The sequence below is a fragment of the Mercurialis annua genome, linkage group LG2, assembly GCF_937616625.2.
Source record: "Mercurialis annua linkage group LG2, ddMerAnnu1.2, whole genome shotgun sequence".
Taxonomy (NCBI): domain Eukaryota; kingdom Viridiplantae; phylum Streptophyta; class Magnoliopsida; order Malpighiales; family Euphorbiaceae; genus Mercurialis; species Mercurialis annua.
Genome location: NC_065571.1, coordinates 46646431 through 46659010, shown reverse-complemented (window position 1 = coordinate 46659010; position 12580 = coordinate 46646431). Strand labels below are relative to the sequence as shown.

Genomic DNA, 12580 nt, shown 5'->3' with positions numbered 1-12580 from the left:
CATTTTCAATTCCACTCTCAAGCATCAAATTGACCTCTTTTCATTTAAAAAAATTAAATCAATAATTTATATTTCAACATATATTCGAAATAGCGCTTAATGATATATTTAAAACAAAAATTCTTCTTCCAAAAAAAAATTAAAAATAATCTATAATTACAATTTATTAATTAATAATTTTTTTATTTAATACAAATAAATATTATTATGTTATAAAAAGCTACATCCACCTTCATCCGACCTCGCCACTTTGACTCCGCGAGATTAATTTAAAAACTTTGTCTCGAAACTTTATACTTATCCCAAAAAAAAATTAATTCTGAAATTTTATATATTTAATTAATATTTATAGTTAATCCTACTTATAGATTAATTGTAAATTTTATGTAAATTAAATAATCTAAACCTCTGAAATACACCCCCTCTGCTGATCCCCGCCGACATTCTACCTCTCCCACCACTCCAACAGTAGCCGGAGTGTCAGGATTCGTCTGAGAAGACGAACCCAGATCTGAAAAGAATCCATTTAAATCCGTCTTCTTAGATGGAGTTCGTTCTCAAATGATCTCTATTAACAGAGATTGTCTGAGAAGAAGAACACATGATGGATTACTCTAAAAAAATAAAATTTGCTTAAAGAGTTAAATTTTATGGGTCATTTGGCCTAGAAATTATAACAATATAGAATTTTTTCAATTTTTATTAATTTCAAAATTACTTTTTAAATTAAATATAATCATTTTTCGGCTTTCATAAATTAAATGTTAATTTACTTAGTATATATGGTTCATATTAAATTCTTATACAATTATGTAAAATTGAATAATCTAAGTTAAATTGATATTAAAGTGATCGAACAAAAGTATAAAATTTAAATTACTATTTTGTCTCTTTATCCTTTATTTGGTTTAATTATGCTCTAAATCCATTTTACTTGCATATGAATTCATTTAATAAATTATTTAATATAATCATAAACAATCTATAAAACTTTAGCAACATATAATATTAAATAAATTTCTAGATAAATCAAACATAAATATATTACTTATAAATAAATTGCGCAAATTTTTATCGAATTTATTTGAGCCAAATAAACTGTGAATATAAAAACATTGAATTCACGATATATATATCTTTCCACCTCAAATTAAGAATGAAACTAGAACTCATCAATGGTTGCATTCTTTATTGGCTAAATCCATCATAAAAGAATTATACTGTCAGCTTTTATTTCACTTGCTATTTGATAAATTTTTATATTTAAAGAGTCTCTTAACTATTTAATTTATACACTTAGTCTTTTTACGAATGAAACTATAAAAGATACCGTCATTTTAATTACATGAAACAACGACGTTTTATGCTTAAAAAGATTACATGTGTGCAAAATATATTGTTAAAGGATCATTTAAATATAAAAAATTTATCAAGGATCAAGTGAAATAAAAAATAATAATATAAGGATATAAGGATGGGTTTAGCCTTCTTTATTTGATTCAGAAATCATACCATACATAATGTGAAGCAATGATATAAGAGGATGTAAAAATGTATAGTTAAACAAGCTAGTTCAGCAAAGATCAAGTTGCTTCAATATTATTGTCAAATCCCGTAATATGAACCGCCCGCAAACACACATACCTGTTAATTCCGGATTATAATGGCCAGCAATCCAACCTCAACTACTCAATATTAAGAAAGGGCGTAGTTGGAGTTCGAACCCGCGACCTTTAACGCTCAAATGGCTGAGACTTAGACAACGAAACCCGTGCGGGCAGAACAACTATATTTTACCTATAATTTGGGAGATTTATAGCTAACACACATCTTGCATTTCTTATCTTGTTACCTTCTTCTCTTCTTACTTTTATGATTATTGTAGCTGACTTTACAAATTTGTCACATGAATTATACATGAACAAGTTATCCAATAAGCAATTTTTTAAAAAGTTAAACTATAAGACATTTTTATTTAGAAAATAGTATATTAATATAACCTTATCAAATTCATCAATACTAAAAATATAGGGAATTTTATTTTCATAACCTTTTTGTAATTTTTTATTATAAATTCTTCTTGTATTTTCTCAGCTCGACTTTTCTCTTTTTTCCCCTAAATCTAGACATTTTCTAATATGTTCGAGACCTAACGGTTACCATAAAATGATAAACTTCCACCTAATAGTTGTATGTGGTTGTGTGTAGATCCAAATTCAAAATCTGTATAAATTCTCATAAAGCTCGTAATCTTAAACATTTATATGGTTAATTTCTTTAAAAATAATTACATGAGATCATGGATAAATAAATATACACTTATTATGTACAAGGATATTTATATAAAAAATGACTTAATTAAAGGGTCATGAATGTAGTGCAATTCCAAATTCAATGCCTAAAGAAGTGAACCATGTACACTGCATTGCCTTGTAATACAAGATTCACCATATGCATGATATATCTCCCACCTTCACCATCATCAATCTCCTAGTTATCAGCCATTAATTGTTAATCCACAAGGTTTTTTTTTTACAGAGACAATGGAGTTTTTCTTCTTTGCCTCTCTTATTCACATTACACTCATCTTTATCTCATTATCTTCCATCTATCTTCTTTTTTACAAAATCAAAAACCCCTCAGATGCTCATAATAAGCAGATTCATCCACCAGGAACAAAAGGCTGGCCGTTCTTCGGAGAAAGTTTCGAATACATGAAGCGTTGCAGACGAGGAAACCCTGAGAAATTCATCAATGACAGAGTAGAAAAGTACTCGCCGGACGTCTTTCAGACGTCATTACTAGGAGAAAACATGGCTGTATTTTGTGGTGCCTTGGGTAACAAGTTACTCTTCACAAGTGAAAACAAATACGTAGTTGCTTGGTGGCCACGTTCCGTCCTGAAAGCTATGCTCTTTCAGGAATCTCAAGAAGAACATTCTGTGAAAAAATACTCGACAAGATTCCGTCGATTACTACCCGAATTTCTAAAACCCGAAGCCCTACAACATCTCATTCCTGTAATGGATTCAATGGCAAAACAACATCTGAAAACAGATTGGTTTCCTTATAAAGAAGTAAAAGCCTTCCCACTTTCAAGAAAATACACATTTACATTAGCTTGTAGAGTGTTCATGAGCATCGAAAACCCCGATCAAGTTACTCAATTTTCCGATCCATTTAGTCTTGTAACTTCCGGGATGCTTTCAGTCCCCATTAATTTCCCCGGAACAGCTTATAATCGAGCCATTAAAGCGAGTAAAATCATTCTTAACGAGCTTTTGGCGATTATCAAGAACAGAAAAATGGAGCTTCTGGAAAAGAAAGATATGCGAACGGATTTGTTGACACGGATGCTGCTTGTAGAAGATGATGAGTTTGGAAAGCTGTTTACAGAGAGAGAGATAGCTAATCATATATTGGCGGTACTTATTGCTAGCCATGATACTATAAGTACTACAATTACATTTGCTATTATGTTTCTCGCTCAACATCCCCATGTCTATAGTGAAGTCTTCAAAGGTAACTCATTTTCCACATTATCCATCACAAATTTTCTTAACTAGTTAAATTCATGGGGTTACATATATTTGCAGTTTACCGAACTATAATTTTTTTACGAAATAGTTACTAAACTATAAAAATTATAAAACGGTTACCGAACTATTATTCGTTTATAAAAGGATTGCCGAACTATAAAAAGTTATAAAGCAGTTACTGAACTATAGTTTTTTTACAAAATGATTATTGAATTATAGATGTGCACAAGAAAAATATTGTACAATCATGCAACAAATTGATAAATATTTTATAAAAAAACTATAGCCTAGTAATCGTTTTGTAAACGTGCTATAATTCGGTAGCCGTTTTATATCTTTTTATAGCTTGGTAACCGTTTTAAAAATAATTATTTCTGTAATCATTTTATAATGTCTAACCCTAAATATTCACATAGTAAATCGACTGAAATATATTCTTAAAATATATATATTGCTAAATCTGTTGTCATGTTGAAAGCCACTTTAAGAAAATAATAATATGACAACGGATATGTTGTTATATTTTTAGAATATATTTCAGTTAATTATCACATCAATTTAATTTAAACGGAAAATGTTGAGATACTTTAAATAAAAATTGAATATATCATAAAGTTTAGGTACCACCTTCATTTCACATAAATCTTAATTATTTATCTTATCCTCTCGTAGAGCAAATGGAGATTGCAGGGTCGAAAGGGCCAGATGAATTGTTGAATTGGGAAGACATTCAGAAAATGAAATATTCATGGTGTGTAGCTTGTGAGACAATGAGACTAATGCCCCCATCTCAAGGAGCATTCAGAGAGGCCATAACTGACTTCACTTATGCAGGTTTTACAATTCCAAAGGGCTGGAAGGTATGTAAATACATGAGCATTCAGTTCGAACCAAATTGAATCAAATTGAAAATTTATTTTTTTAAATCAAACCGGACCGAACTTACAAGAATATAAAAAGAAATTGAACATGTCGGTTCAGTCGATATTTTGGTTAGGTTAAGTTTGTACTAAAACTTAACTGTTTAAAACCGAACCAAACAAAAGTTTTTAAAGCATCAAAATGAACCAAACTAAACTGGTTGATTCAATTTGATTTTCTATTTGGTTCGATTTTTGCACAGGCCTATGGACAAGTGTACTCATTAGTAAATGTTTTGGTATTTTGATTTGCAGACTCACTGGACAGTGCATTCAACTCATAAAAATCCAAAATACTTTGAAGATCCAGAAAAGTTCGACCCGAGCAGATTTGAAGGAAACGGACCAGCCCCCTACACTTTTGTACCATTTGGAGGAGGACCTTTGATGTGTCCAGGAAAAGAATATGCTCGACTGGAGATTCTTATTTTCATGCATAATGTGGTCACCAAATTCAAGTGGAAGAAACTGATTCCAAATGAAAAAATCATTTATGATCCTTCTCCAGTTCCAGTCCATGGATTGCCAATTCTGCTTGAACCTCTTTAGAACTCCATTGCTTTCTTTATGTTATATTTTGTAGAATTTCTTGCATGCAAATAAATTCTCAACTTGTAAGAAAATGCTTCATCTTTTTTGCGTTAATACAAGTGGTTTGGTGAGGAGGTCAGCCAGCTGATCTGTTGTACTGATATGAGAAACTGTTAGAACCCTTTGCGACCAATGTTGTTACCGTAAAGAGTCGATAACAACATTGGATTCTTCCTTCTAGTCTCGATTTTTCGTTTCGTACAGTTTGATATGGTTTTTGTTCTTCTTCATCAGTTAAAGAATTTCGAACATCAAATATGATTTAAGCCGATTTAATAGAAAAGGTGTTTGTTTATATAGATGTAAAAATGGTTCGATTTTCAGTTCAGATTTGGAAATTTGCAAAACTCGTGCACATTCCTAGTTTAATGCAGTCCTTTGTATTTTGGCCCGTTTCCTTGGGTTATTTTCTGGTGATAATAGAACCGGATTGGACCGGCCTGTTGACCCAGAACTGGCTTACCGTATGGCCCAAAAATGCAAAAATACCAAAAATTTGATCAAGCCGAATTGAAGCGGATCAATTCCGCAGTCAAACCAGCAACGAAACTGGTTAAACCGCCAATTGAACCGGTTAAACTGGACGAAGAGAATTGGTACGGATTTCTGGCTAAATTTTTATTTTTCCAAAATTTTACTTAAGAACAGGTTAAACCGGAAACCGGTGATTCGGTTTCTAATACAATTTTAGTTTGTTTCAATTTGATTATCTGGTGGTGCTGCCGCTGAAAGTGTAATAAAATGGCTGTTTTAAGTTGAATTGAATGGATTGATTGAAATAAAGAAAAATGGATTCATCGGAAAACCTAACCGCACTTCCAGAAGAGGATCTTGAAAACGAACAAGAAGTAATTTCTGCTTTCAACTCAGTTCCTCAACGCCCTCCTCCGCCTGCTCAGTTGAGTTACTTTATCGATTCTCATTAACCTGACTCATCAGCCAAATTCGCTCACTTATTGACTTTTTTTTTGAAATTGCAGAAGCTCATTGCACAAGTACTCTCCTCTAGACTGGAAACAGTACTTTGATCGAGAGGAGGATATTTCCATCCCTGATTCTAATGACGTTAGTGTTTTGTTTTTTGGTTCTTTAATGATTTGATCAGATGTTGTGTTTGAATGTTTGTTATTGTATTATAGGTGTTTCATGTGTATATAGCAGGAACTGAAGGCCCTGTTGTTTTTTGTCTTCATGGTGGTGGCTATACTGGGTATGTCTTGTTGTTTTCTCGCCCGGATTTTATGTTTTGTACAATTGTGTTTTTCTACAAGGGAATTGAACATGTAATCCTTGATAATTTTTATTATAAGTGCAATCGTTATTTTTGTTATGGCGTGTGATGCCGGAATTCGAGTTTAATGATGATAGTAATAGTAATACTGGTTTACTGTTATAAAAGAGGATTGAGAAAAGGCAAATGCCTTTTGAGTGTTTGCTGCTGCTGTCGTTATTGTCATTTATTCTTCAGCCACCATATTCTTTCTCAAAGCCTGTAGTCACGGCCTTTTCAGTTTAATTTCATTATTTTGTGTAGTCACTCAAGAGTTGATCCAGGTTCGAAGAGCTGCTCATTTTCTTTTCTATTTTTCCATTGTCAATCAAGCTGTTAGGACAAAACAGGCTCAGTATAGAAAGACTAATGTTACTAGGATCATCATGCTTTCTGGCAGGGTGATCCAAGTATGATCTAAATTTGCCAATTACTGTTTGCGGTGGAAGCATTATATGCAAATTTGTCTTTGTAGCTGCATGGGATGCTTTTAGTGAATTGTTTCATACTTCATAGGTACATCATATACTAGAAACCATTATATGGTTGATGTCGCCCCTAGAAGCAGGACTAAGTTATACAATATTCTTCTGTATTAGTGTGATATGTGCTAGAACTTTTTTGCCTGGTATTTTGATCAGCATTATTCATGTACGAGATCTTTCAGAATTTACATCATTGTGGACTTCATAATAATCAAAACAAAATTCAATCTGTTTTAAGGTATTCAACAAGTTTGAGTTGCATACTTTGTCAGGCTATCATTTGCACTTTCCGCGAGTAAAATGAAGGAGAAAGCCCGGATAGTTGCACTCGACTTGAGAGGACATGGAAAAACGTCCACAGAAAATGATCTTAATTTATCCATTGAGGTACTTGATTTGTAATAGTCTATTTAACTTAAAGAGGTTGCTTCTTGCTACAAATATAATTTTTTCTCCCCAGTTATTTTCATTTTTCAATTTTTTTTCTTGTGAATGACAAGATTTTGTAAATGGTCATCTGTAAGTGTTCTCTTACATGTGCAGACCATGTGCAATGATGTTTTGGCTGTACTGAAGGAGATGTATAGAGACAATTTTCCTGCAATTGTACTTGTTGGCCACAGGTTGTATTCTGTATGCTAACTTTCTTAGAAGACTGTTGTATGCTAGAAGTCTTAGCTATGTCTCTATTTCATATGCATGCTCTCCTTTCTTTCTTTCTTTTCCTTTATCTGGATGATTGTGGCTTTGTGCGACTATGGGGGAGAGGAGCTATGTTTAGACTCTAGATTATCTTCTGAATGATATAAAGGACTCTCGATCTTTTACAAACTAAATATTTTTGTCATCTTTTTGAGCCCTATCTTGAACTTGACATTCAACAGCAACTGGTAATGAATGCTATGGTTGATCATGAAGTAATGCACTCATAGAGCTTCTAGCTTCTAACATAGAATAAATTATGAATCATTTTGTTCAGCCATCTCTATGTTCTTTTCCTTATGTACACGTGGATGCAAGTTTTAGATTGTGGTTTTTCTATTTATAGTCTGCTTCATTTTAAGAATATAAAAAAAGTTGATTCTTTTATGCAATCTATTTTTCTGTTTTTGTATTTTTCTCTGTCTGTTCTTCTGTTTGCTGACTGAATTCATGGCATTGTAATGCAGCATGGGTGGCTCAGTTGCTGTCCATGTTGCAGCTAAGAAAGTATTACCTAGTTTGGCTGGGCTGATAGTTGTAGATGTTGTAGAGGTTTGTTTTTATATAATTAACTTTTCTTCATTACTCCGAACATTTGTTTATTAATGATATTTATAGCTCTTATTTGGTATGTGATTGAATTTCAGGGAACAGCTATGTCTTCTTTGGTTCACATGCAGAAAATCTTGTCAAACAGGATGCAACATTTTTCAAGCATAGAAAAAGCGGTATATACACTTCCTTTTGAATATCAATCACTTCTATATATTAGTTCTTTGACTGCACTTCTTTTACCTGCTTTTTGTCATACTCTGTGAAGAATCAAATTCAAATTCTATAATCAACTGATTCGGTGCAAATTTCAAATTCAATTAGTCACTTGTATTCTTGTAATGTTGTATGCTTATACATGTCATATGCATTATCAACATTTTAATTAATTTTTAATAGATATAATTAAACTATGCTAGCAAACATATAGAGATGAATACTCGAGGTAGTTTGATACCAAAACTTTTTTGCTTTCATTTTACAAGTCATGTATGCATGTGTAGGCAACATCAGTTTATTACAGTAAGTTTCCTTTTTTTACGGGTCGCCAATCAATGAATTTTCGCGTCTCTATCAAGCACTTCTATCTTGATACTCTATGTCTAGTATTAAGATAGTGGAGCTTTGTATTTTATGTGTTCGTCATCCTTATAATACGTTTAAGACCAAAGTACAATATACTTGTAAACACTATTGTTAGACTCGTACTAGTCACGAGTTGAGTAACGAAGGAAACGAGCAGACTCCATAAGGGGAATCAAAATTAGTGCCGAATCGGTCCTGAATCGTTGGAATCAGACTGACTCGGTCGATTCAGTGGTTCTTGTAAAAAGCTTTAAAAACAATATGATTCCAACAAAAAGAAGATCGAAAGGTGAATATTTGCAAAATTTAAAGGTAGAAAACGTAGAGAAAAGAAAAACACAGAGCATGGTTATGGAGGTGAAGTAGAGGTTGAAGATGAGAGGAATACGAAGAGAGGGATAGGAAAAGTTTTAAAAGTGTAAACCTTTGGAAAGTAAGAAACATATCATGTGGATCAATATTTTAGAATAGTAAAGTTTTATAAAGTTGGGACTTGGGAACATATCACTGTCACGTGGGCGAATATTGTCTTGTGTGCGTATAGTGCCGCGACTCATTTTACCTTTTCAAATTGTAAATAGTTAACGAATCCATCTTAAAATGTACTCCTAATTTAGTTGGGTTAGGTTTTTAAATTTTCTATGAGAACTCAACTATAAGATTTTTTTCTTTTTATGTTTATTATTTAATACCTATTTCTATAATTTATTTATTATTAATATTTATTAATTTAAACCAAATCTTATGATTCTCGATTCATGATTCTAAAAATTTAAATATCGATTGTCGATTCGGATTTTGACAATTATGCTTATAAATCCATAGTAGAACTATTTTCTTTAAAAGGAAAAGAAGAATGAATAAACTAATGGAAATGAGTGAGTTTATGGAAAATAAGGGGAAAGAGACATTGGGCAGAATAATCAATTTGGATAGAGGATATGAAGAGAGTGATCAACAAAGAGTGAAAATAATTGGAAAAGGATAAAGATGTCTATTGCATTATTTATTTAAAACTGTGTGAATTTAAAACTGAATGGAGTCTGTAATTCATCATTTTCATCTATGACTTCTCTTTTTCCTTTTCCAAGCTTGATACAAGTAGTTTGGTTGCTTCAATTGAATTAAATGGTTCACTTCAACTTGTAAATCAAGCAATTACTTACCTAATCGATTGTTTTATTAGCTGACACATAAAAATATTTTGATATTTCGCTGTTCTTGCAGTATTGTGAACTATTTAAACAGTTTTTATATTGCTTAGTACACTGTATTACTGGTTTATGCACCATGTTCATTCATCGGTTACGTGGATCGTTTTTTTTTACGTCTTGATATTCTAGGTTCTAGTTCTGACTCTGGGAAAAATAAGTTTTATGATGATAATTTCTCAGTGAAGCATACTGGTGATGTTTTCAGGCCTTTAGTGGAAACTGATGCTTTTATGCAGATAGAATGGAGTGTCAAGGGAGGTACTTTAAGAAACATTGATTCTGCTCGCATATCTGTGCCTACCACTTTAAAGTATGATGACTCAAAGAAATGGTAAGCACTTCTGCCAGTTTTTCAAATATTTTTCTTGAAACTTTGTAGTTGCTGTAATTTAATGTTCTAGAGCAGCTACTGCTTTTAGTAGTAAGCAAGATAGTCAATCACTGAAATTCGTTAATTTGTGTTGCAGCTATGTTTATCGATCACTTCTACAAGAAACAGAACAATATTGGAGAGAATGGTAGGGTTAAATCTGGAAGTAACATTTACTTCTTTAATGGCACTATGATGAGGATTTACTTTTTAATTCTTACATTAGAATGAAGCCTGTGCAGTACATGATCTGATTGCGCGTAATTGATTCTATTTCCTCGGATACAATTTTATCAGCAACCTGGATGCTCCTTTCTAGTTTGTGCACTTGCTAATTAATTATTGGACATGCTCAAAGGTTTCTTAGATCGCAAACCACTAGTATAGAGGTCAAAATTCGGCTGAAGGAATCTCACTTTTTCTTGGGCCTGCTATTTGTTGAACCAATTGGATTTCTCATTGTCTCATGCTCAAAAAGGTTATTTGCTTAGATGTGCAAACCACTAGTATAGAGGTCAACATTCAGCTAAAGAAATCTTACATTTTCTTGGGCCAGCTATATGTTGAACCAATTGGAATTTCACACTTTCTCAAAAGTCATCCTTGTCGATCTTTTGAAACATGCTTCCTTTCAGATGATAATACGAGGACTATAACAGGAAACCCAAAAGAAGATAGATAGACTTGAGAAAGATGCTTTAGCTCTTTCTTGGTTTATTGCTAGCAGACATTGATTTGTACAAGTTACTTACAACTATCTATTACTTGTAGGTATGAGGGCCTTTCAGAAAAGTTTCTATCATCTCCAGTTCCAAAACTCTTGCTTTTAGCGGGAACAGACAGACTGGACAGGTCATGTTCATGAACTTGCAGATTATAGAAGATTCCAAATAGTTCTGTTTACACATCGCTTCATAATACTTGGCAGTGAACCGGTATTTGAGATTTGATTAATGAAGCCATGTGGTTATGCAAAGATTACTTCATCTTTTTAGCTGCATTTAGACATCAACTTGTCAATTAATAGTATCGTCTTGAAACCTGGTTTTTTAGGCATTTACTCTTCAGTAATGACATGTATTATGTGATGTGTTCTGGAATTATTACGAATTTTTTCTGAGTTTTTTTGTGCTCTGTTTTGCAACAGAACTCTTACAATTGGCCAAATGCAAGGCAAGTTCCAAATGGTAGTTGTCAGACATACCGGGCATGCTATACAGGTGGCGATATGTTATGCATTCATTTTGAATTTTATTTTCTTCTGTCTATTTTATAAAAATTGAAACTGGTGCATTTTCAGGAAGATGTACCTGATGAATTTGCAGCACTTGTTCTTAATTTTATATCTCGCAATCGCATAGGGCCTCATGGAGTTGAGGTTGGTATTTGTACACCTACTTGCATGAAATAAATTTATAGTAGGTTTATAGCAATGTTATTAAAACAGACATAAATGATAATAGGTGAAATAAATTTTCTTTGGTTCAACCGGGTGAGCTATTGATCAAAGGTTGAACCACTCGTTCTTTTAATAATAATAAGTAATTATAAGCATAAAGCTGTTTGTAGATATTTACATTAGATGCATCTGTAACTCGTAGTTTTACATTTCAATATGATGATAAATGCTTTCATTTCTATAGAAAGTCAGACATAATTCTTTTTCTTTAATTTGAAATTTTATTAAAGAACAAAAGTTTGTAGATAGTCATTGGTGCATTTTGTGTGTGTCAATTGCAGGTCATACAGCTTAACTGCTGATTTGTTTTATTTTAATTACCAACCTGATTCTTTTTTTCGGCCAAATTCAGAGTCACTCTGCTTTTGATAACAGTGGCTTATAGTAGCACTATCTTATATGAAAATACTATCTGTTGCAGATACCTGGACTCCGTCGGCCATCACAGACATCACAGCCACAGCATTGAGTAATATGAGGACTCGTTAGTACAGAGGCCTGTCTATTTTTTAGGATACCTCAGATGCCAAATCTTTAGTTAATGTGTAGAGGATGTTTGTGGGCTTCCTTTCTATAAGCATGCTTAAATCCTGTAATCCAGGCTTCTGATTTTGAAAATTATGTTGAAGCTGTCGTATAAAAAAATGGTTTTTTTTTACAGTAATATGCGGCGGCTAAAGTTTGTACAAGTCAGGTTTTTGTTGTTGATCTGAATTTAGAAGGATGCACCTGTAATAGATATGGCATAACCTTTAGCATTCAACCTTTTTTACATTTTTGTCCTTGATTTTGCCAATTATATATTCTTATTTTAACGGATTACAAAATCGACAATGATAATGTGATCACCCTACAATTTGATAGTAACAATATAACTTTAGGAGACACCATTT

General features: G+C 32.6%; 2 protein-coding genes across 2 annotated transcripts; both read left to right on the top strand.

Moving 5' to 3' along the window:
* Positions 1 to 2397: 2397 nt before the first annotated feature.
* On the top strand, positions 2398 to 5153 carry LOC126666805 (beta-amyrin 6-beta-monooxygenase-like). Its single transcript, XM_050359680.2, has 3 exons — positions 2398 to 3522; positions 4212 to 4399; positions 4715 to 5153. Exons 1-3 carry the CDS (start codon positions 2544 to 2546, stop codon positions 5006 to 5008), a joined length of 1461 nt encoding a protein of 486 aa, XP_050215637.1. The 5' UTR covers positions 2398 to 2543; the 3' UTR covers positions 5009 to 5153.
* Positions 5154 to 5687: 534 nt separating this feature from the next.
* Positions 5688 to 12469, top strand: LOC126670257 (uncharacterized). The gene is made up of 13 exons (XM_050363948.2): positions 5688 to 5948; positions 6031 to 6115; positions 6190 to 6260; positions 7078 to 7192; positions 7349 to 7428; positions 7975 to 8059; positions 8155 to 8235; positions 10095 to 10189; positions 10326 to 10376; positions 11000 to 11080; positions 11376 to 11448; positions 11529 to 11606; positions 12109 to 12469. The coding sequence occupies exons 1-13, from the start codon at positions 5839 to 5841 to the stop codon at positions 12154 to 12156; spliced, it is 1053 nt and encodes a 350-aa protein (XP_050219905.1). The 5' UTR covers positions 5688 to 5838; the 3' UTR covers positions 12157 to 12469.
* Positions 12470 to 12580: the final 111 nt, after the last annotated feature.

What these genes read in the sequence shown, in the direction of transcription:
- LOC126666805 (XM_050359680.2), top strand. Translation starts at nt 2,544, where the DNA reads ATGGAGTTTTTCTTCTTTGCCTCTCTTATTCACATTACACTCATCTTT. An exon ending in CTATAGTGAAGTCTTCAAAG is followed by an intron (nt 3,523 to 4,211) that starts GTAACTCATTTT and finishes ATCCTCTCGTAG; the next exon opens with AGCAAATGGAGATTGCAGGG. An exon ending in CAATTCCAAAGGGCTGGAAG is followed by an intron (nt 4,400 to 4,714) that starts GTATGTAAATAC and finishes TTTGATTTGCAG; the next exon opens with ACTCACTGGACAGTGCATTC.
- LOC126670257 (XM_050363948.2), top strand. Translation starts at nt 5,839, where the DNA reads ATGGATTCATCGGAAAACCTAACCGCACTTCCAGAAGAGGATCTTGAA. An exon ending in CATGGTGGTGGCTATACTGG is followed by an intron (nt 6,261 to 7,077) that starts GTATGTCTTGTT and finishes ATACTTTGTCAG; the next exon opens with GCTATCATTTGCACTTTCCG. An exon ending in TATGATGACTCAAAGAAATG is followed by an intron (nt 10,190 to 10,325) that starts GTAAGCACTTCT and finishes TTTGTGTTGCAG; the next exon opens with CTATGTTTATCGATCACTTC.